Source organism: Danio aesculapii, chromosome 24, assembly GCF_903798145.1.
Source record: "Danio aesculapii chromosome 24, fDanAes4.1, whole genome shotgun sequence".
Lineage (NCBI taxonomy): Eukaryota > Metazoa > Chordata > Actinopteri > Cypriniformes > Danionidae > Danio > Danio aesculapii.
In genome coordinates, this window is record NC_079458.1 from 34,259,644 (window position 1) to 34,285,675 (window position 26,032).

The window sequence follows — 26,032 nt, forward strand, 5'->3', positions numbered from 1 at the left end:
AGGCCTAGGTTGATATGAGAAAAAAAAAAACAGGAAGTTCACCATTTGACACTACTGATGGTTACTTGTAGACCAGGGTTGCCCACAGTTGATCCTGGTGGGCCAATGTGCTGCAGAGTTTACTTCCAACTCCAATTAGACACACCTGAACCAGCTAATCAAGCTCTTTCTATGTATACTATAGAAATTTCAGGCAGGTGTGTTGAAGGAATTTGGAGCAAAACTATGCAGAACACTGGACCTCCAGGACCGAGTTTGGGCACCCCTGCTGTAGACAATGGGCGTTGTAATGCAGTCAAACGTTTACTAATTCAAGCACATCCGTTTAGAGCTCATTTCTGGCTAATGATGTCAGAAAAAAAATTGTGAACAGCGCATTTTTGTATTTATCGGGGAAGTCGTTCCGGAAATTTTCCGGATATTTACTAGTAACACTGTGTGAAAGGGGCTTTGGACTGATATAATGTACCTCACAGTAAAAGTAGTCTTTTCTGAAATTTCCAACTCTAATGGAACACTTAATAGTTTTAATTTAGCTCTCCTCGTCAGTCAGTCCTCTGTGGGGTGCTTTAAAGGAATTTTAATGTTGCATGTTTTATAAGCTGTTTGACATCCAGACTTCCCAGTTACAATTTTCAGTGTAACAAACATAGACTGTAAAAGATAGGTAACAAATGTAAGGCAACAAGCCACGCCCAACCACCCTTCTCGACGGTTTTACTGTTGTGCATGCGGTGCCATTCTAAAAGCCCTCCAGCAGGCGGCAACAGACTCAGTCAGAGGCTGCGATGCCGTGTCTCCTCACCAGCGAGTAACGGGCAGTAGGCTTGAGCGAAGGAGAGGAATGGACCTGTGAAAGACCTCTTCATCAGCGAGTGAGTGTCACTGTACTACACTGACATTATTACCCGTGGATAAACATTTTAGAGGGGTTTAGATGAGTGCCAAGTGAGAATACTGTCTACAACAAATGCTTTATTCGATGCAGCTAGCGAGTTAGCTCGTAGCTCGAAATGCCTGTGTCTCAAAACTTGGTGAGATGCCTACACAGACAGCATGTTTGGGCGTCAGAGGAGATTTACAAACCAGGGATTTTTGGTGCATTCCGGGACAGCAGTATTTACGCCTATTTGGTATTGACGCCTATTTAGGGGACACGTTAGGTTTTGTCACACAACCTGTAATTCTTTGACGTAACGTTATGTTGTGAAATGAAAATATGAGTATGTTTTAATAAAGAATGGTGTCTAGATAGGTAACGTTAGCTAACGTAACCAGTTGTGATGATTAGTTTAGTTTTTTGGACGATAAAATGCAATTAAAAAGTCGTAATCTTTATTTAGAAATGCTGTCTAAATAGGAAATTGCAGGGACAGAATCACAGCAGAATAGTTCGTTTTCAAATTATGTACACAGGGCCCTTAAATCACTAAATCCGCCTAAGTTATTTCGTTGAGGTAAAGTTAGTGTTATATTCGCACATTCCGACTTTCTCTTTAATAATTAAATCTCAGTAAAGTATTCGTTGCAATTTCTAAATAGTGAAATCATATTAGCAGCCAACAACCATCTAAGAACAACATTGTTTACAGTCAATTAAATAGTGGTAATGTTGTTTTGAAGTCATATTTACTGGTGATTTTAGTCCAAATATTCAAAGTACCATGGTAAACATGGAGCTGTCACTACAGGAATGTGCGAATATAAAACTAACTTTACCTCAATAGCAATTCCAGCCATAGAGCCCTACAGTCCTAAAATGCACCCTTTGTACCTTTAATCATTAAAAAAAGATTTTCTCTTTTATTACTCAATCTCCTTTTCTATGTTTTATCGTAATGCATTGTCTACATTTTAAATGATTTGTTTTCTTAAAATGAATTTACAACAAAAAATAATACGTAGAAAATAATGTTATTTCAAAGCTAAATCTTTATTTGATTTGACTGCTTTACTGCTCCATGATTAGATCCATGAATATCATTTCAGAGAAGTATTCTTTGCAAATTCTAAATAGTGAAATTATATTAGCATCCAATGACTATCAAAATGCAACAGTGTTTGCAGTCAAATAAATAGTGCCTATGTTGTTGTGAAGTCATACTTGCATGTTATTTCAGACCGAATATTCAAAGTACCATGGTGAACAATATAGGGAGCATCTCACTGTATGAATATAAAACCATCTTCATATTTGAGACACATCCTGTGATTCTTTGACGTAACGTTATGTTGTGAAATGAAAATATTAGTATGTTCTAATAAATAATGATGTCTAGATACTGTAGGTAACGTTAGCTAACGTAACTAGTTTAAATGATTAGTTGTTATATGTAATAAAGTCCTGATCTTTATTTAAAAATGCTGTCTAAATAGGTAATTACAGGGACAGAATCGCAGCAGAATAGTTTTTCAAACTGTGTACATGGGGGCGGATTTAGTGATTTGGGGGCCCTAAGCAGTTTCAACCATAGAGCCCTACAGTCCTAAAATGCACCCTTTGTACTTTTAAACATTAGAAAAATATATATATATAAAAATAAAAAATAGAAACTAATAAAAAAATAAAAAAATAAAACTAAAAAAAAATAATAAATAGAAAACAATGTTATTATAAAACTAAATCAGTATTTTATTTGACTGCTTTACTGCTCCATGATTGGGGTGTAAGACAAATTTGTGTAGATGTAATAATTCTATTAATATTTTATTTAATAGAAAACGAAGCAATAGGTGTAATTCATACTTTTTAGGTATTATTTGGGGCCCCCCAAATTTCCTGGGCCCTAAGCAGCTGCTTACTTCGCTTATTGGTAACATCCGCCCCTGTATGTACACAAACTAAAGGAGCTAAAGCTTCACAAGATGTCGTTATGGATGGGTTATACAGCACAGTGAATCTGGTTGTACCTAAACATAACCGAGGTAAAGTTGGTTTTATATTCACACGTTCTGAATTTGTCCTTAATACTATAATTTTGAAGTCATGCTTGCTTGTTATTTCTGACTGAATATTCAAAGTAGCATAGTAAACAAAATAGCAAGCATGTTACAAGTTTTCACTGAACGAAAGTGGAATATAAAACCAACTTTACCCAAATCTAAACATAAACATGCCACATTCTGTTAGGCATGGGCTGGTATAAGATTCTGACGGTATGATAACCCTGGGTAAAAATATCACAGTTTCATTGTATTGTGATTGCTGCTCTAAAATATACTCTTTTTAAATCTCTGAGTAAAAAACAAACTTTTTTCCCCTTTGAACACAATATATTTTATTTTTAGAAACATTTAAATATTTTGTAACAGTAAACATGTCAGGCTAAATAATTGAAGTGAATCGTTGACCTCTGCTGTCTTCATTTGTTTTAAATCTATTAATTATGTAATGTATTAATTATTTATTAATGTAATAAATTCATTTATTTCTTTAGAATTTAAAACGGCATCTTTGGATATCTTTTCTGCTAGAGATACAAAAAAAAAATCTAAAAACAAATAAATAAACAAACAAACAACAACAAAAAAATCCTACACGTTCCTTTTAGCAGAAAGTTTTGGCGGTTTTAAAACCTCGACTTTCCAAATCGTTGAGAGCAGTTATCGTCCCATGCCTACATTCTACATTCTGTACTTATGTTAACTCACACACGGGAACTGACAATTACTGTCAAAATACATGTTTTATATTTGTCTTATGATGATTATATTTGTCTTATATTAGTAGCATATTGCCATGTTCTATCATTGGTTACATAAAACTAGTAACAAATACTGTAGTACTTTAAATATGAAGAGTTCACATGCAAGTCCTCTAAGTGCCATCTGGAATTTTCTTCTACAATGAGCATTTTTCTCAGCCCCTTAGGTTTATGTTCAATTATTTTACGTTAAAAGTGATGAAAATAATCTATTCTTTGCCATAAAAGTGAAATTACTGAATCAAGTCAAAGAAACCTGAGAAGAATGGTATTATTAGAAGAAAATTTCAGATGGCACCTAGAGTTTTTTGCATCTAAACTCTTCATTTATGTTAGATAAAGTATGTCCAATAATAAAGTCTGCTTATTTGAAGACAGGTGTATGGCAGCAAGATAATTATTTCAAAATGTATATCATTGCCCTTTAGGACTCAAGTGTGAATTAAATATTTAAAAGGAGTGTAATTCCATATGATTGCAGCAACTGGTTTCACATTTCGATGGATTCTCTCGTGTTGCTGGCTCTGCATGGCTTTACAGAATGACACGTGCTGTTGCATTGCAATGCAATGTGTCTAAACTATAAATTGATTGATTTTTACCCAGATGTGCTGCTTGTATTGCTGAAAATGTTGTACACAGTACATGTTAATGATTGACCAATGCTTTTAAAATACAGAGGTCAGTTACTACACTACTGTCATGTAAGTCTGCTTATGCCACTATTTTCCATTCTAAAAACTAGGCAGCATCCTAGCTATTTATTTAAGTAGCTGCTTTATTGGTATTTAGAGGAGTGTGATTTGTGTCTCATACTATTGGGACGTTAATGTCAGTTGATAGATTATATATTAAATAACCTTGTGCTTAATGAGTTATTGAGTGAACTAAATGTTTTCCGAAAAAAAAAATACTTTGTCTTAATTTCTCTGTATAAAACTGTCTTTAAATAGCCAATATAAACACTTCAAGCTCTACATGTTTAGAAAATGCCTTATTTTTTATTTTAAATGTACAAAATGCCTCAGTGTTGCTTGTTTTAATTACTATCAATAATTATCATTTCATTCTGCGAAGATGCATTAAATTAATTGTAACTGACACCAAATACATTTGTAATGTTACAAAATCTTAACAGCAAATCATGATTCCTGAAACTTTAATATGACAGAGTTATAATAATGTTTCTGAAGCACCAAACAAGACTCAAATAATGACCAAAATCAAAACCGCGATCTGTTATACTCCCAATATCCTCATTTTTACCATATTGTTGTTCAGTAAAACTTTTCCGGCTAATAAAAGTAATAATAATAATAACTATAATAATAATAATGCACCATTGCAAGTAGTAATGATGATGATGATACTACTACTACTACTACTACTACTACTACTACTACTACTACTACTACTAATAATAGCCATACATCTTTTCAAGCCATCCGATATCTCAAGTCAAGTTAATTTGAGCTTTATTGTCATTCTACTACACGTGTGAACATACAGTGGATCAAAATGTAGTGTTTTGCAGGACCACTGTGCTACATAAACAAACATAATCCTTAATATAGATACAACACTGGACATAAGAGCCATTTTAAATGTGCAATATTACACAAGTAGCAGTGCAATTATGACTGTATATCAGCACTGGTGGGAGGCGAGCGTGCCTTAGTGTCCCACTAGTGCTGATAGACATCCATATCACACTGCTACGTGTGTGATATTGCATTAATACAGCAGTTCTATGGCATAATCATATATATATAAAAGAAAATCAAACACTGAGACTAAAAATATTTTCGGTATGAGGAACTATCTTCCGCTATTCATTATCATCTGCAGCTGACGTCAGAACAGCAGAAACAGTCATTTTAGAGCTAGTATAAATTATTCTCTAGCATAATGTCTAAAGTGATGACAAAACTGGTGATTTTGCTAAGATTATAAGATAGAAAATGAAAAGGCTGAACAGCAGGAAAGGCCATCAGTCTACAGATATTTTCCATTATTTCTCTGTTGCAATCAGGAGTCCACAATAATTGAACTCTGAAAAAGCCAGAGCAAACCAATGCCATCTGGTAGAAATTACTATGGTATAAATACAACATACAAAAGAGAGAGAGCAACATAGAATGTCACTTACCTGCTTTATAATGATTTGATCAGCTGTAGTCTTCATATTGACAGGCTGATGGATGCCAACACGCTGTATCTCAGAAATTATAAATATTTAAAATAGGCATTATTCTTAAAAATAAACTGCATAGTTGCAATCTAAACCTCTACATTATTGCTAAAAAGCCTCAAAAGTACATTATGTTGTACAATATTTGTCAAATTGTAGTGAGTTTATTGATCTGCGGTCACACAGGCTGTACGAGTGCTGTTATAAGAGAATATCGCACGACTATCAGCTAATAAGATTCGAGAATCAGACTGAACTGTTGTATAAACCTATAACAAGTAGTATAGTAATCTAAATATACTATACATATGCTATAACACATAATAATATACACATAAAAACCCAGGGCAGACTATAGAGTACTTTTACATAAGACAGAACAATATGGTGCAATATATTGTGCAAAAGAAGAAGTGGAAGAAAACAAGCAGTGCACCATGATTTGTGGTAAAGTCACAGGTAAACATTGTTTTCCATATTGAGTCCTAGTAAGATGGAGTTTAAGTAAAGTGTGTGGTGCATTTGGGGGGAGAAAAGTCTTTCTACAGGTGGTTTGTCAAGCCCACTCACTTCAATAATGCCAATTGTCAGGTTATCTACACTTGATTTCACATGGACTCACACTTGATTCTTTATTCTCAATGTCTTTTAGGGGCCTGATAATGGCCAGCCAAGGATGCTAGCATTACCATGGGCAGCGTCACTCTGCGCTACTTTTGTTATGGTTGCCTCTTCACCTCCGTGACCTGGTCGATTCTCCTGTTCCTCTATTTCAACCTCAGCCAGGAAAGCCGATTATCCTTCAGAAATGTGCCCGTCCAGGGGCAGCACCGTTTTCAGCCTCGTTTTACGCGTGGCCCTGCAGTCCAACATAAAGATGCGAGTCAAGTGCGTAAAGGCCAAGCACTGGAAGCTATCAAGCCAGATCTATCTCCAGAGCTGGGTTAGTGGATATTTCAGCTCTAAATCCATGTGTGTGTTTTAATTGTAATGCTGGACCAGTTATTTTAATTTTTTAATTTTTTATTATTACATTTTCTTGCAACCCCAAATCAGAAAAAGGAAAAAGGGGATTTCTACTTGCACTTGTATTTCATTGCATACAATACAACAGCGCATTATTTAACGTGTTCCTCATGATTTTTTAAAAATAAACACCTATTCCAATTTTGCTTCTTGCAACACATTTCAGAAAAGTTGGAACAGTAAAGCATTTACAGAACCACTTGTAATGTTTCCATACACTGTGCCCTTTTCCTTACACACTGAAATTTAGTCATGTGACGTTGTGTGCCGAGGCTTTGAAGCATGTCTCAAAAAAATGATACATCTCGCAGTGAAGCAGTGTACCGGAGCTTGATTCATTTTGCCATCATCACTTGATCAGTGACGTCCGAAGCTTCATTTTCGCCAATACCCACGTGACTGCTTCGAATTTTGATTTAAAGGTTTAAACACCCCCATGGGTTAGTAAAGTATATAGAGAGAGATTAGGCATCGATTACGTACATTTCTAATGTTTCAATGCACTGCACCGGTCCCATACACCAGTAATTAAACTAAAATACAATAGTAATTTATAGTAAAAAGTTTTTAAAGCATACTAAAGTGTATTAGCATATATTTTTTACAACTATCTTTAAAGAAAACCTCTGCATATCGTAGTATAGTGTTTAAAGGGGGCCAGCTGGCAAGTGCAACCTGAAAGGATTCCTCACATAGCCTCCTCCTTAGAGTATTCGCCTCCCATGCAGGAATTGCTGGTTCGATCCCTCCTTGGAACGAGACTAGTTGTAATATGATAAATGTAAATACTTTTAAATACCTTGGATTTAACTACAGTCATTGGTCGTGTAATGTAACAAACCTTATGTGTAAAAAACTAGAGTAATTTGTTTATATTACTGTTGTTGTTCTACATGAATGAGTTGGTCAGTTGTGAACATTTGACATTATTGCAACACAGTGCTTTCCCACACTCTATCCAGCAGAGGTCCTCATCGAGCACTGATTTAGAAAGCTTCGAGTAACAAATCTTTTTCCGATACAATTGAGTCGAGCGCTTCACTGGTTCAGAAAGCTTCACCATCACTACTGAAATTTCTCCAGACTTATCTTTGAATGATGTTATGCACTGTTGAAGGTGAAATATATAAATGTATTCCTATATTTCTTCGAGGAACTGGCGATCCTCGGCCCATCTTTGCTCCTAAATGACTAGACCTTTCTTGGATGCTGCTTTTGTACCAAATTATAATAACAATCACCTGTTGACAACACCTGTTTCAAATAATTATTTAACCAGTTTAGCTGATTACTAGGCCTAAACTTCTTCTGTCCTAACTTTTTTGGAATGTGTTGCAGGTCTGAATGACACGAAATAATGTATGTTTACAAATAAAATGAAGTTGACCGACCAAAACTTGAAATATTTGTGTTCATATTGTCTGCAATGAAATGCAAGTCAAAATAAGATTGGAAATCACAAATTTTTTTATTTGTGTTTTCCATACGGTTCCAACTTTTTCTGATTTCGGGATTTGGGATATCATCAAAAAATAGTTATTAGATAAAAGCCTATTCCAAATTTTCAGTGAGTGAATGACATCTAATGAGTGAGTGAATGAATGAAATTTCGCTTTCATTTGTATTATGTAATATTTCAAAATGTTCTTTAACAGAGTGATCATGGTTGCCAGGTTTTTTTTCAGCAAATCTAACCCAACGACCAATTAAAACTAGCACGTTGGGCAATCAAAACTGGCCCAATGACATAACTCAAAATATGCCACTGCCCATTTATTAAATACAGATTTTATATCACTGTGTGCATTATACATGGTTTCATTTTTGAAAATAACTATATACAGTATTAGTAATTATTAAGATTCTGTTGTCATAGAAATCTTCTAACCTTAAGATTGAAAGCACAGCTGGTATGGTGTCGCTCATGTGACTGCCGTGGGCCATCCAGTTAAAATGTTGACAAATGCAGAACAAGTGCAAAAATGTTGTGAAATTAATTTTAAAATAAAGATATGTAAAACATAAACATGTAATATGTTAATTAATTTATAAACCCACAGACTTTTCACTGTAGAATAGATATATTTTACAGTTATTAGTGAAAAATCCTGGAGAGTCCTGCTAAGCTGTTACTATGGAAACAAAAACAGCCACTCAAACCATCTCTCCTTTTGTGCCCCTGCGCTTCACGAAAGTGTGCTTACTCTTTCATCATTCTAGCAGTTTTTATCAATGGTAGAATATAAATTTGGTAGATTAAAAACGTTCGATGCAACTGTATCAATGTAATTATTGCAACATGTCAAACCTATAACCTGTGGAATAAAAAACAACATGCGGAAAATGGGGAAATGTATCCCAAGTCTGTGCGGAAACTATGGATTTGGCAACCCTGGGGGTGACTGAATCTCAGCTAGTATTTGACATATTGGGGGATGGGGATGGTGCAAATGAAAATTTCAATTGTTGAAAACTGTCTATTCCAGGGGTAAATGATTAGTGGTGTTTTTTGTTTTTCATTCTCATGATTTGGGTCCAATTAAACATCTAGCATTACAGTCAGGGATAAAAGGAGCCAGAACTACTCATTTACAATAATAAGCTTCAGCAGAATGCCAAGCTGATGTTTCACTGTGTTCTTTTATACATCCAGTTCGTCTACAGGTAATCAGTCTGCATAAGATGAAGATTGTACAAGATTGAATGGTTTGAAAAAGGTTTATTTGACAGGAAGGAGAAATAGACACCTATTGCTTTTGTTATGCAGTTGCAGCGAGTTTAGAATTAATTCAAGTCTAGGCAGTTATTGATGATTATTATTATTGAATTAATTTCAGATCATTTTAAAAGGAGCCACTGTACAGACCTGGGATTGTATTGCCAGATTGCCAGCTTTTGTAGGTATTCTGCAGTTAAGCTGCTTCTGGAACAGCTTTTGTTGCCATGACAACACCTCTTTTACACATACTGTATTCTGAAATTGAATCAATCCAAGTGTTTACTACACCATCTGTCTAACGCTGTGGACTCCTCTAGGTCCTCTGAAAGATGAAGCATTTATTTATTTTTATTGGACTTTTTTATTTTCAAATGATTGCTCTGATCTCTGATTTCAGGAATGATTTTTAACAAGCAGGATCAAGAGGTACGAGATATGGGCTATCATAAGCACGCCTTCAATGTGCTCATCAGTAACCGGCTCGGCTACCACAGAGATGTCCCAGACACCAGGACTGACAAGTACGAGCATTTGTTTCAATCTGTTTTTCAATTTCTATTCACTTTTATGGCCACTTTATTACGAACACCTTGCTAATACTGCCTTATGACATTAGAACAGGCGAAATGAGAAATAATTATGCAATAAATCCCGCTCAGCAACTTGCCACTTAATTGAGATCATATTTAACAGATGACCACAATTTAATCAATAGCTGGTGGGGAAAATCAGTACCCACCCTACATTGTTGCTCTTGCATCCCAGTTGTAAGAGCAACAGATAATAACTTGACTTCTAGTTGATCATTTGGAAAAGTGGCGAAGGTAGACTTTTCAGATGAATCGTCTGCTGAACTGCATCCCAATCATCACAAATACTGCAGAAGACCTATTGGAACCTGCATGGACCCAAGATTCACACAGAAATCAGTCAAGTTTGGTGAAGGAAAAATCATGGTTTGGGGTTACATTCAGTATGGATGCGTGCGAGAGATGGATGAGAGTATCCATCCGCTGCAGAGTGGATGACAACATCAACAGCCTGAGTTATCAAGACATTTGTGCTGCCCATTGCATTACAAACAACAAGAGAGAGCAAATTCTTCAGTAGGATAGCGCTCCTTCTCATACTTCAGCCTCCACATCAAAATTCCTGAAAGCAAAGAAGGTCAAGGTGCTCCAGGATTGGCCAGCCAGGTCACCAGACATAAACGCTATTGAGCATGTCTGGGGTAAGATGTTGGAGGCATTTAAAATGAATCCAAAGAATCTTGATAAACTCTGGGAGTCCTGCAAGAACGCTTTCTTTGCCATTCCAGATGACTTTATTAATTAGTTATTTGAGTCATTGCAGGGATGTATGGATGCAGTCGTCCAAGCTTATGAGAGTCATGCACAATATTAATTCTTTTACCACTGCAGCATGACTTTATTTCTGTACTGTACATTATTTCTGTTAGGTGACAAGACTTTTGTCTAAGCAAAGTCAGACCTTACTGTCTTAATCAAATAATTAAAAATCAAGGCATGATCATATTTTATTTTTGTTAAATAAGCATAGTCTAGAGGCCTTTGCCTTTCATATAAGCCACTTTTAAAACTAAATGATCAACTAGAAGTCGAGTTATTATTTGTTGTTCCTAAAACTTCTCAGGTAGAGTGGACATGTTTATCAACATTAAAGTAAGGAAAAAAGATGCAATTAAAGTGACTACATGGCAAGTTAAGTTACAGATTTTCACAGATTGTTTACCCCACCATTGAATCTATACATATACTTATGTAAATGTGTGTAAATATATTTTTATTCACTTTTAATATTATATTAATTTCAGTAATGTTATAAACTAATATCCAAATGGTTATGTATTTTTATTTATAATACAGTTTGTAAAGTAATATTTTCTGTCTTGTAGTTGATATGTTATATGAGAGACTTGCTTTGTTTCCCAAATAAGCCAATCTAATTGGTTTGCATAGTTTTAAATAAGTTAAAAAGTTATAATTTTTTTATGTCATGTTTTATGTGAAGCTGCTTTGGCACAATCTACATTGTATAAGCGCTATACAAATAAAGGTGAATTGAATTGAATTGAATGTTTTAACATTTTCGTAACTATACTTTAAAAAAATAAATATGTTGATTTTAAGATTTTATTATATATTTATATTATTTTTTTTTTTACAAAATTCTGCACATAATATCCAGAAATGTCCACAGGTTTCTGACCATGGTTATAGGATCATTTTTATTTAAATGAATAGTTCACCAAGGAATAAAAATTGTAATCCACCCCAAATTAAGTGAGCTATTATTTACTCTTCCTCAGGTTGTTCTGTTTTATTTTTAACACTATATTCTTTCAAATTAATTTAAAGTAATATTTGGATTTTAAAATGTAGGGTCCATGTGGGGATAAAGTACAAATATATTCCACATCAAAGTCAAGCTGTATGAAAAAGCAGATTAAAACTTGTGTTGTCGTTCCCAGAAATGTAGATCGCTTCTGAATTTCTGAAATGTCATAAGCATTATTATTCCTAGCTGTTTTAATTGGTGGAATTAAAAATGGCATTTCAGAGCTGAAGCAGATGGGGCAGTTTTCTTCAGTGAATGACAAGAAGTTCATATGGAGCTTCTTGGATATCTGTCATTGTATGAAAAGAGCCATCTAAGTTGCATCAGAAATAATCCCTTTGTGTTTGACACTGAACAACAAGGTTTGGGAGAATGGTAAATAATTACAGAGCTTTTATTCTTGGGTGAACCATTATATATGACCTAGAAAAATGAGCATTTTACGAGGTCAAGGTGCAAAACCTGCTACGTTGTGTAAATAGATATTAAAGAGCTTGTTTGGCGTAATACTGCTGTAAATCATCACAAGACTTCTCTTTCCAACAGGTGCAGGGACAGGGCTTATTCAGTGTCTTTGCCCACAGCCAGTATAGTAATCTGTTTCTTCAATGAGGCGTTCTCTGCTCTCCTGAGGACCGTTCACAGTGTGCTGGATCGCACACCAAACTACCTGCTCCATGAGATCATACTGGTGGATGACCACAGCGAACTGGGCAAGCTGCTTAACTTCTCTGAACATGTTTGGTCTACTGAAGCAGGACATGAAAAAAATTGACATATTGGATCTGACCTTAACTTTAATAAACAACCATCGAGTCCAAAGACTCTCGAAAGGCATTTGTGATGTCTCCAGACAAAAAAACTAAACTAAACTTTGGTTTACTAATAGGCATAAATAAAATAGTGTATTTTAAGTAGATTCATTCATTCATTTTATTTTCAGCTTAGTCCCTTTATTAATCAGGTGTCGCCACAGCGGAATGAACCGCCAACTTATCCAGCACATGTTTTTACACAGCGGATGCCCTCCCAGCCACAACCCAAAACTGGCAAACTATTTATGTAGATATGTACATTTAAATGAATATGTTTGTAAAATACTTTTAAAGGTGCCGTCAAGTGCTTTGAAACGTGCATTTTTATTCAATGTTTGACATAGTGTATAGCTCCACCCCTTTAAAAAAAAAAAAAAAAAACAGCCAATAGCATTTTGTTTTTATCGGCGCTCTGCCAGTGAGAGTGGTTGAGCTCAAACACATCAAGTGTCTTGAAGGGGGCGGGGCATGTCAGATAGTAGAGAGCATTTGATTGGTCAAGATTTGAAGAGAAACTGAAGTCTGAGGTGACGTAAACAAAAAAAACTTTGATCCATTTAGGTAAAAGTGACAAACGACCAGCTTGCTGTTTATATCAGTTTTATATCTTCTAAACACCAATTTTGTCACTGTTTTGGAGCACACTAGCTTATAAAAGCTAACAGTACTGATACTAACATCTAAAAACCTTTATTTTGCTTGATGAGACATTTAACATTCACAGCAGGTCTGAGACAAGACAACATTTACTAGCTTTAGCTGTAGTTCAGTACTCTATTAACTGTCCTGAAAAAAATCTATAACTAACTTTATGAAGCATTGAAGAGAGTGAAGGGGGTTAATATATCACTGCCTGAATGCGTTTAATTTTTAAACTGGGGTCAAGGGACCGACACGGGGTCACAGGTGAGTCCTAGGTCAGTTTAGAGAAGAACAAAAACATAGTAAAACTGTTAAGGTCCAATCCCAATTCTATCCCCTAGCCTTTCCCCTTACGTTTTGCACGTTCATGTTAAGTGGTAGGTGTTCCACAATTCTCTTTAGCTTGAAGGCGTAGGGATAAGGGGAAGGGCTAGATCGCCCTTAAAACTGAGACTTCTCAGGACCACTCTCGAAACCAAGGGGTACGAAAATTTCTCAGAGTACACCATCTACACTGGCAGTATAGCTGCACCCAGAAGTAAAGAGATGCACAAATTATTATTTTTTTGTCATTATAATGAATTTTTAAAACAAACAAGCACATGCTTTTATACACTCATAAAGGTGTTTGTGTTTTACCGTCGTGCAATAAAAGCTGCTATATTTTGCTCTCTGTAATCCCTAATAATAACTCCTCTATTGCAGTCCCACAACATTCTGTCACTGGATGACACTCAAATCCCCTGTCAGAAAAGTCTAGTGGCTGAGAATGACCTTTTCACAGTGTCTGATATAACGTTAATTTGTTTTCATGTGTTTACATAGATGAATATGGCCACGGTGTAAATGCACTGTACAATTATGATCTTATTTCCGCATTATATCGTTATGATATCGTTGCCTTCAGTGATTTCTTGAAGATAAATATTTAAAAAAATTCCACAACTGGAATAACAACAGCAGTCGCGATCGTCTAATCTCATATAAAGCAAGAGATTGAGACATTGACATATGATGACGTGTGCAGGTGTTGTAGTGCTGTCCCATTTTTAGGGGTAAATTTTGAAGCCCTCCCTCTTCACACAAATAATCTTTTAAGGTTTTTTTTTTTTTTTAATTAAAAGCATAGTTCACCCAAAATGAAAATTCTGTCATTATTTACTTTCCCTTCACTTGTTTTAAACCTGCTCAAGTTTCTGTCTCTCTTTCTGTCAAAGATATTTTGAAGAATGATAGAAAGTTTAGCCATTGACTTTCATAGTATTTTTTTTTCCTGCTGTGGATGTCAAAGGCTACCTGTTTTCAATTTATTTCACAATATCTTCAACAGAAGAAAGAAACTCCAGCAAATTTGAAACCGGTTGAAGTTGTCAACTAAATTTGATTAAATTACAAATTGTAAACAATACATGGATACATACAATTTAAATCAATAATAAACACATTACATTTATATTAAAGTTTTTTAGATATTAGTATCAGTATTGTTAGTTTTTAGGATATCTATAAGCTAGTGTGCTCCAAAACAGTGACAAAATTGGTATTTAGAAGACATAAAACTGATATAAACATGTAAAGCTTGTAGTTTGTCACTTCAACCTAAATGATCAATGATTTTATTCACGTCACCTCAGACTTCAGTTTATCTTGAAATCTCGACCAATCAAATGCTCTCTAGTATCTGACATGCCCCGCCCCCTTCAAGACGCTTCACATTTGATGTGCTTGAGCTCAACCACTCACTGGCAGAGAGATGATAAAACAAATGCTATTGGCTGTCTTTTAAAAGGGGAGGAGCTACACAATGCTCCACCTGCTCCATGTTTCGGTTGAGATTGTCAAACATAGAGTAAAAATGCACATTTCAAAGCACTTCACGAGAGCTTTAAATATAATTTAAAAATTAAATCTAAAATATTCTATAACTATAAAAAAAAAACATTTTAGTTGTAATCTGAGGCATTTAGAAGATTACAGATTCTGTTTTTAGCCTTTAAGGAAATTCGAAAGGACAAGTGAGAAAAGGGTTAAAACACCTCCCGGCTGTCACTTTTACTCATCAGATGTCACTCTCTATGTCTTGCAGATGATCTGAAGGAAGACTTGGATTCTTACATCCAGCATCACCTGCAGAAGAAAGTAAAGGTGGTTCGTAATGAGAAAAGGGAGGGGCTGATCCGCGGGAGGATGATTGGTGCATCTCATGCTACAGGTTTGAGTTTAATGGGATAGTTAATCCAAAAGTGAAAATGCTGTCTTAAAGTCCTCATATAATCTTAGTTTAGCTTGTTTATTTTGCCAGTGCACATTGTTATTTTTTGGTGAGCAATTCATCGGTGCAAGTTAATTCACTGAAAAATAAAATCCATCTAAGTCTGACTTCTAAGTCTACGTTCTCTGTTGACGTCAGTTCTACAGCTTCAGCTACAATATTTTTAAATACACCCATCTTACCATTAGTTTGCTTGGAGGGGATGATGCAAAAAGAAAGCCCCACCTCCTACTTAATATTTATTTTACTTTGAAGCACATCAATTAGAGCTATAGAGAAAGAGAGTTGTGACAATGGAAGTCAAAAATGTTTAATCGTCACGTGTTTCATGTAGACTCAAATAGTTCCAGGAAGTGCTTCACAGTTAATTCAAATAATGTTAGATAACGTTAAAGCAAACACAACTTTATTTTTAAAAAGCTTTGCACCTTTTAAAAGTCTTCAGCAGTAACTCAGCTGTAAGAGGTAACTTCCGGGAAGTAGTGAGAGGCTTCATGAGCTAGCGTTGTCGCAATACCATTAATAAATCGTACGATACTATACCAGCTGAAGTATCATGATATCAATTAGTATTGTGATACTGTAATTCATAACTCAAATTTGAAAGAAAATTGCCAGAAATACTATATTTTATGTTATAATAGGCCTACTTCAATTTAATTCATAACTCCCTTAAGGCCAAATATTATTTGCACCTCAATTCACCTAAAATGGATTCATTCGTTTTGTTTATTTTGTAGATAACTGACCAACAAAAAATACATTAAAATGAAGATTTATCTCTTTTCCAACAAAATTAGGCTATTTGAAGTGGTCAAAAATTGCTTCAATGTTTTCTGTTGCTATTTTAGGTTTTTAATCTGTTGTTGTTTTTTTCAGTCTCATCAGGTAACAATCTAAAGTAATTCAACATTTCACTTTGTGAGTCGTTCTTTTTAAGAGATCGTTGCGGTTGTTTTAGCTACTAAATCATATTAACAGAAACAGAAATAAACTGTTTTAGATGTGCGTTGGAACTGAAGCAATAGAAAACGTGCAATAGGCTACCATAAATGGTGCAGATTCTACACAGTTTTGCAACCTTAAAGGGCTCCACAGACTACTAAAATAAAATGTTTTTTGTTGCACAGACGTGTTAGCATTTTAGTGACTTTTCCACATGCAACATTATCTATTGTAGATAGGTCATTAATGACGATACTACCATTTACAAACCACAGTTGCACCGCCAGTATTTTGGAGCCATAGTATCACTATACTACCATAGTTACTAAACTGTGCAACCCTATCATGAGCTGCCATTGGAGTCAGTGGAGTTGTCATCTCACTCTCTCTCTCTCTCACTCTCTCTCTCTCTCTATGGCTCTGACATCAGTATACTGAAATAAAACTTCCGGTGCATGTGGACTTTAAGTTACTTGTTAGTTCACTTTACATTTTCAGTAGGGGCAATTGACTTAGGCCCTGTGTACACTAATACGTTTTAGTTTTAAAACAGCATTTTAGAACGAAAACGATTCACACCCACACTGGTGCTTCATCTAGCGTTTCTGAAAAAATCTCCGTCCACACTACACTGCTGAAAACACACATCACATGACCATACACACACACTCTGTCATGTGCTGCAGCGTATGCGGACGTCTGAGCTCCAGGCAGTCAGCAGGTGCTTTGAGCACACCTCCCCAGGTGAGAGCAGCACACGTCAGACAGCTCATCAAGGATCTACCGATGGATCTTATCTCACTATAGTTGTTTAACGTGATATTTAATTCATCTTGACTCTATCTAATGACTCTTTGGTCTTTTGAATCTATTATTTGTTCTCAGGTAACTCGTTTTAAGTTAATTTTTTATTTATGTATTAAAGATGTTAATATATGAATTTATGTAACAACGTACACTGATTCTGCATATTTGACGGATTTCTTGTCTATATTACCTATATTATAAAAACTTAATGTACTTTTTACTTTTATAATGGCCATTATTGATTATTAAAACTGATAATCAGCAAAAGAGACAGGGTATGTTTCACATTTTTTAAAGAAAATGAAAGATGGCAGTAATGTTACAGGCTCCATTTTGTTATAAATAGGCATACAGTGAAGATGACGGTCATATAAATATGTAGCTACACGATGCCTTAATATTTTTGGTGTCTGTTAAGTTATTATCAAAATGAAAATAGGCAGTTCCTTGTATCATGTTTTTATTTTGTTGTTAAGATAGTGAAACAGCGTAGCCAGGGTGATGTGAATAAGGTTATAAAGTAGCCTACACTGTTCCTTTTGAAGATTTACCCGACAGGTCCTCGGGAGTTTGTTTTCCATATCAAACTTGCGAAGTCTGAACTTACAAGGAAAGGATGCAAGACTAAACTTTGTGCACTTAATATTGAGAAAAAAACTCCAATCAGACAGCGCTTTCAGATGTCTCCGTTTTCCACCATTCACACTGACACGGAGCAGCAGCGTTTTAAAACCAAAACAACCTCGTCAGCGTTTCCAAAAAGCTCAGTTTTCAGGGCTCGAAAACTCCGGGGTAGTTTAGCCACACTTAAACTAAAACATATTAGTGTAAACGTGGCCTTAAATGGTGAGCAGATCTAATTTAGGCTTTTATTCAGATATAAAAATAGATCAACACACAAAATTAGAGCTCATCAGAAAAGGTAAATAAAACCTCTGGTTTTATTTCTTACTGTACAAGAACAAAACTCTTTGGTTCTTCCCCTCAAGTAAGCATGATTGAGCATCTATTTACCATCCTTTTTATCACTTATTTTACTTATTTTGTTCTTTAATTCACATAATTAGAAGATCTGTCTGTGTTATTGTTATTATTGTATCCTTCTATAAAGGTGTCTTCATGTCTTTCAGGTGAGGTGTTGGTGTTTCTGGACAGTCACTGTGAGGTGAATGAGGCATGGCTCCAGCCTCTGCTCACCCCTATTAAAGAGAACAGGAAAACTGTGGTGTGCCCAGTCATCGACATCATCAGCGCAGACACACTAGTATACACCCCCTCTCCTATCGTTCGAGGAGGATTCAACTGGGGCTTGCACTTTAAGTGGGACCCAGTGCCCGTGTCCGAACTCAACAGCCCTGATGGAGCCATCAGGTATTACCATTATGCATTACATTATGGTGGTATATAAACTGCTCACATTTTGGAGAAATCTGCATCCATTACATACCAAATTAAAAGAGAAAATGACCTGAAGAGATTAATCAATGAGTTAATAGTTTAATTTTGCAATAGAGTATGCAATAAAGCAATACGTTTTTGTTTGTTTTATTTAAATTGCGGTCAAACCCACGGGTAGTACTGTGGCTTACCCACTGCTACCCTGAAGCTGCTGTCATGGATGAGAATGAAGTCCATCATTTTAACCATGTGGTCGCAGACTGTATTGTTTATTATCTCACAAGATGGATTCTTTGAACAGAAATTGAACCATAGAGTTGTCTGTGTTAAACTGTGCTCTTTTGTCAGCTCTTTAGCAGGCAAATCTATTCTATTTCGCTTTAGGTTAACCCTTATGTGCTGTTGGGTATGTTTTCGTCCATTTTAGGGTGATTTTTGTGTCTTAATTTGGTCACAACTTTCTCTGTGTTTCAGCTAGCAGAATGATTTTTGGTGACAAATCTTATTTTGACACATATTTTGAAAAAATGCTTTGAATTAAAAAAGAAAACTTAACAAAACCCACTGGGCAAATGTATTACCCTTTTGTTTTGTCTGGGATGAAAACATTCACTAAATGTTTTTACTATGTAAAAATGCATCAGATAAAAAAAATTTCAAATTGTTTGACATAAATCTGTTAATCAACCTCAGTCCTGATCAAAACTACATAATTGCTTAGAAAATTACAGGATTTCAACTCTTTAATGGCCAAATTCATAAATGACACACAACACACAAAATGACGTATTTTCAATATAAAAAGTAATTGTGGGCTGGTTTTTACTTTACCTTTTATCAAAGTGTTGGACATGTGAAACACCATTGCCTTTGATGCATTGTTTTTGATTAATTTTCCTTTTTTTTTCCTCCATAATTTACTGTCTGTTTTTGCTCCATTGACTTCCATTATAAACACATTTTTTGATTACAAAACCATGACACCATATAATCATGCATTTTTGATTTTTGGTGGTTTTCCTTGTTGGAAAGAGGTAAATACAAGCTCCCTAACTCCCGTCATGTTTCACTGCAGGTCTCCCACAATGGCAGGTGGACTCTTCGCCATGGACAGAAATTACTTTTACGAGCTTGGTCAGTACGACCGTGGCATGGATATATGGGGTGGAGAGAACTTGGAAATATCTTTTCGGGTAAATGGTTTGTGTTTAACTAGGGGTGTTCAATCCCCTGAAATCTACCTTCTTGCAAAGTTCAGGCCCTAATTTTATCAAACAAATCTAAACCAGCTAATTAAGATCTTTAGGAACTCTTCATAATAACTGACAGGGCTGGAACTGAACTCTGAAGGTAGATAGTTTTCAAGTGGTTTGTCTTAAATTGCATACTTCCCTACTGTATAGTATGTAGGCTGAAAAGTACAGTTTGTATAGTATTTGAGAAACACCAGACAAGAAGTGCCTGGTTGACCTACTTCTTGACATTCTGAATATTCGATGGAGAATTTACTTTACCTTGAGGACAACATTTGTAATTAGAGTTAAAATAAACTGCTTAATGATTGCAGAAAGAATACTTTGGAAATTAATTTAACCACATAAATCAAAACAGCTTTACAGAGATGAACAGGCAAAATGCTCAAATCAATTTTCAGAAATGTTCATGTATTTCAGTTCAATGGGCTATATGCACACAGACTTTTATTTTCAGTCAGTCAATTCAATTCAATTCACCTTTATTTGTATAGCGCTTTTACAATGTAGATTGTGTCAAAGCAGCTTCACATAAAAGGAGAGGGAAAAAAAAATTCACTAATTGGCGAAAGTGAAGAAAAAAAACCTTGAGAGAAACCAGACTCAGCTGGGCACGACCATTTTAATTTCTCCGCTGGCCAAACGTCTTGTGCAGAGCTGCAGTCAGTCCCAGGGCTTCCAGTTAATTGTCATTCATACAAAAACGCTGTGTTTAAGATCTAATTTCTTTAAATAACAGCGGTCATCACTACCTGGCTGAGATATGATATAATCTGGGTATCAGACCAAACAAGAAGCACTATAATATTTTTCCATGCAATGTCTTTAAAATGTGGAAATTAATTTGACCCCAGTATTTTCAATGGAGTTTTTGTACTCGCCTGCTGCTAATGGCGGTGCCTGCGGTTAAATAGTATTTCGTCTCTTTTTACACTTTAACAACCAAATATGATTATATTTGACTTACATTTCAACATCGATGCTGTAAAAGTAACCTTATGAAATTGAAAATAGTCATATAAACCTAACCCTAATCCCTAACCCTAGTTAATTTTGTAGCAAAAACAACATTACTATCTATTTATTTATTAATGCTTGCTCAAAATATTTAATATTTTGTTTAAATCTTTTTTTATTATGGTATTAAAAAAGAATCCAATAGTTATTGTAACATACAACTTTAATTGTATTACAAAGAGTAAAGATTAAAAAAAAAAAAACTACTTGCATTAAAAAACAGCAAAAAAGTACAACAAACAAACTAATAAACAGAGCAACCCCTTACTTTCCAACTCATTCATGGCACTAAAACATGCCACCACTAATGGTCAGTGTTGGGGAAGTTACTTTTGAAAGTACAAAAAAGTAACTAGTTGCGTAACTTGGTAATTTTTTTATAGAAAGTAATGCGTTACTTTTTCATACCTGCCTGAGGCTTGATCTCTTTCAAAACTTGCAGGGTATTTTTCTTTCTTTTTATATAGAGGAGCTCTGGATTTAACAACACACTGTATAACCTGCACCTTCATTTCACCTTAAAAAAAAGTGATTCAAAAATTAGAATGTTATCTTACGAGAACTTCCTGATGCTCTACATGCCGTATATACAGATTAATGAAAGTTTTGTGTGGTATTTTTGTCTTATTAGTTCAGTAAAATCATTGTCCATTGAGGCTATCCCCCTTTCTTTGCTGTGTTCGAAATAATGAGATCACTTCCATCCAGTGGTGGATTTAGGCATGGGCAATGTGGGCGATTCACTTTCGTCCACGAAAGGCCAGCACGAACACCGTGAGGGCGGCACAACCGTCGTTTGCCTAGAGCACCAGTTAAGCTTGCGCTGCTACTGCTTCCAGCACAGAATTGTAAAGCTCTGCCATCTTGTCTTTTGTCTGTTCCTGCGGGGAGCTCATTTCCTCATTGAGTGTGATTCAACATGATTACACTAATTTTAATTTAGCAATTACATTTTTTCAAGTGTATTAACTCATCAAAATAGTAACTCGAGTCAAGTAACTCAAATTCATTCATTCATTTTCTTTTCGGCTTAGTCTCTTTATTAATCTGGGGTCGCCACAGTGGAATGAACCGCCAACTCATCCAGCATTTGTTTTATGCAGTGGATGCCCTTCCAGCTGCAATCCATCACTGGGAAACACATACACACTTATTCACACACGCATACACTACGGACAATTTAGCCTACCCAATTCACCTTTACTGCATGTCTTTGGAATGTGGGGGAAACCGGAGCACCCGGAGGAAACCCACGCGATCGCAGGGAGAACATGCAAACTCCACACAGAAACGCCAACTGACCCAGCCGAGGCTCGAACTAGCGACCTTCTTGCTGTGAGGCGACAGCACTACCTACTGCGCCACTGCCTCGCCAGTAACTCAAATATTATTGCTTATTTTTTTTAAGTAATGTGTTACTTTACTCGTTTTTTTATAAGAGTAATATTATTATAACATTACTTATAATGTGTTAACCCCTAACACTGCTAATGGTATGGTCAACACTGCATGATTACTTAGGTTAGGTTACAGAATCAAGAACAAAGCCTTATGTAAGTATTTTTACTGACATCAGAGAATTGTGATATGCCATTAATGTATTAAAATATATATTTTCAGCTGAAGTTTGCCTTTACATTTGATTAGATTCAGATGTAAAAACAAAAACGTGTATATAAAAGTTTGGTGACCCCTGGCTAAGACAAAATTATTTCTTGTTTGGAACCAAAAGTCTAACTAGCTTAAACTATTTTTCTCTACAGATTTGGATGTGTGGAGGCCAGTTACTGATCGTTCCCTGCTCCAGGGTTGGGCACATCTTCCGCAAGCGTCGGCCGTATGGGTCACCTGGAGGTCAGGATACAATGGCCCATAATTCCCTGCGACTGGCCCATGTCTGGATGGATGACTATAAGGTAAAGAACAGTAGCATAACACTAATAATAATAATAATCTCTCAGTGTGTTGAAATATAGTTTCTAACGTTTCAGTTTTTTTGCTCGTAGTAGAGTTTTGTAACTGTTCAGTAGGGCATTCTAGCCTTAGGTTTGTGGATTTTTACACATGATTTCTTTGGGAGTACAGAGTTTGACCTCTCATTGTAAAGACCAATGAGTGCTGCTATTACATGACTTAAAAAAAATCAGTATGTCCACCCTGACCCTGATTCTTTAAAGTCACTCAATAAATTGATTGCTTTTTGGCGTGTTGGACATTGTCAGCTGTGCTGCTAAATGTTGTCCATTGCTTTTGGCAACCCATAACACACGTGCAGTGTGCTGCATTATTACATGATAGAGATGTGGGGAATACATCGTGTGTGTTTAAATTCCATGCTTTTGTATTTCGTACTGTACAGAACTTCAAAGGTTCCTCATAATTGGCTCCTCGTCTAAGAGGTAATTGACCCAGTTAGAGAAAAATCTAATTACCTGTCAGACACGTTTAACTCTGCTTCAGCCGGTTATTCTCTGCTATTTTCAGTGATATTTTAGTCTTATTCTGTTGGTCGATTTGTTTTCTTTTTGCTTTAGTGATGTAAATACAGTTGAATTCTTTTCCAGCTAACATGAATTTTATTTATAGTTGCTTTTTAGATGCTTGATCAGTACTTAATAAATTATTCTGATGTACGCATGAGCACATGATTTAACACTTGAGTTTGGTAGCTGTTAAGATTGCTTTGTAGGTGGGTGGATGACTCGGTTTTGGAATTGATCAGCAATGTGTAATCCCATCATGCAGCTGATTGAAGTGTCTGCTTCATGTGTGTATGCCAACTATTGTCTTGCTTAGTAGGCTTAGTAGTTATCTTCATTCCTTTCAAAAGCACAGATTTCTTTACAACACCTTACAAACACCTTAGAAACGGTATAACAGAAAATATTAACGGTTTAAAACTAATTAACCTAGTTAAGCCTTTAAATGTCACTGTAAGCTGTATAGAAGTGTCTTGAAAAATGTCTAGTAAAACATTATTTACTGTCATCATGGCAAAGTTATTATAAATCAGTTATTAGAAATGAGTTATTAAAGCTATTATGTTTAGAAATGTGTTGAAAAAATCTTCTCCGTTAAACAGATATTGGAGGAAAAAATAAACAAGGGTGCTAATAATTCAGGGGGGCTAATAAGTCTGACTTCAACTGTACATCCTTGTTTTTCGTAATGGATCAGTTTTAACAGCTAAACATACTTACAGGTTGTGGCTCACAATCCACAGCTTCGTCTATTATGGTTAGAGCTGCTCCTTCTTTGAGGAGTTTTTGCCGAATCCAGCACTGAACTGGGCGAGATTCTGGAAGCTGTCCTTTGTCAAATGCTAGAGCTATGTCTTTATTATAATTGTCTGGAACATAATTAAAATTAAATTGTAAGCACTTCTCTCTTTGCGTCATGTCCTATGGAAGTCCAAATGCAGAAACAGAAGAATCTCTGTGTAAATAGCAGCATTTGGACGACATTTTAGCTTTCTCTGCATTAACATTACAGCGCCTCTGGTCACGCTTCTTCGCTGTGTGGGGTGTATGTATGGGTGTAACCTGAAGCATTTGTGATCTCACTAGCCCAGATGTATTTTTTTGTAGTCTCCCAACTTCGTTCGCTAAAGGCTTTGCTAAGCTAACTCTGTAAAAGCCAACGTCTCTCTTTGCGTTGAACTTTGAGTATCTTACATTTAGAGATGTTGTTTATGTTAACACAGCTACATTACACATCAACTAAAGTTTAAAATATGATATCGTAGTGGACCATACCTTTAAAAACAAACTACTTAATTCTAGTGCTTAAAATACTAGAATTAAATTCGAAATTAAATGTCTTTAAGGGGGTTATTTTAACAATTGTACTCAATTATACAAGAATGCTGACAAATAATGCACACTCTGTCAATATTTGAGAATGTGTGTCAATTTTTGAATAACACCAGTATTGAATTCAACAAATTTAAAGTTCTCTGTACATGACTTTTTAAAATGGCCAGAATTTTTGGAAAATTACTCTGACATTTTTAATGTGAATTTTAAGTGTAAGTGAAATGTTAAGTACAATAAGGACTTTCATTTACTGGGCTATGAATTAAAAAGGTGCTTTATTTAAAATGAATGGTGCTTGAATCTGCTGAAAGTGTGGGAATCCTGACAGTAGAATGGACTAGGCTTGTGCCGGTATTCGGTAATGCGATAAATCACGGTAATGAATATGCACGATATTGTTATCGCGGGCACTTCAAAATACCGTGAAAAATAATAGATCCGAATTTATATTCTTAGAAAGCGCCTTAGCTTATTTTCCATCAACCGCTTGAAGAAACACTGCGTATATGCTGCGCAGAACTGATGCGCACTCTGATGTAAACAATCCCCGCATGTAGAAGCACTGTGTGCACGCAGTGCGCGCCGCCGCTGCCACCGCTCTTTAATCCTCACACGAAGAAGAAGCATGGCGGAAGGAGGAACGCTGCCGACAATTTATCCCCCTTCAAAAAAAAAGTCAGAGGTTTGGAAATATTTTGGGTTGCAAAAAAATGCAGAGGGATTGCTGATCGAAGACGGTTTCCCTTTGCACATTCACTTTGATATAATTGCTCAAGTTTACTTTTATATTGTGTATTGTTTTATTTATATTTATTTGTATTTAAATGTTTGAAGTACTTTTAGTTAATTAAAAAGTTATTAAAGTTACTAAGTTGACGAAACTGAAGTTTTTTTGTGTTTTTTTACCTGTTTCTCTAGTAAAATTACAATATCGTGATAATACCGTATACCGTGATAAAAGCTCAATCAATTAATCGCAGCATGAAAATGTGATACCGCCACATGCCTAGAATGGACTCATGAAGTAAATGTACAGGCCAAAATGACAGAGAATGTTTAAAATGTGTTCA

At 35.6% G+C, this 26,032-nt stretch overlaps 1 protein-coding gene across 1 annotated transcript in view; it reads left to right on the forward strand.

Moving 5' to 3' along the window:
- The first annotated feature begins 766 nt into the window (after positions 1-766).
- galnt11 (UDP-N-acetyl-alpha-D-galactosamine:polypeptide N-acetylgalactosaminyltransferase 11 (GalNAc-T11)) overlaps positions 767-26,032 on the forward strand; it is a 32,565-nt gene continuing 7,299 nt past the window's right edge. Inside the window, exons 1-8 of the mRNA XM_056450834.1 lie at positions 767-875; positions 6,548-6,838; positions 10,038-10,161; positions 12,545-12,711; positions 15,542-15,667; positions 18,610-18,850; positions 19,953-20,070; positions 22,911-23,063. Coding sequence (XP_056306809.1) covers positions 6,586-6,838; positions 10,038-10,161; positions 12,545-12,711; positions 15,542-15,667; positions 18,610-18,850; positions 19,953-20,070; positions 22,911-23,063 — 1,182 coding nt within the window. The 5' untranslated portion in view covers positions 767-875; positions 6,548-6,585. The remainder of the gene's footprint in view (positions 876-6,547; positions 6,839-10,037; positions 10,162-12,544; positions 12,712-15,541; positions 15,668-18,609; positions 18,851-19,952; positions 20,071-22,910; positions 23,064-26,032) is intronic.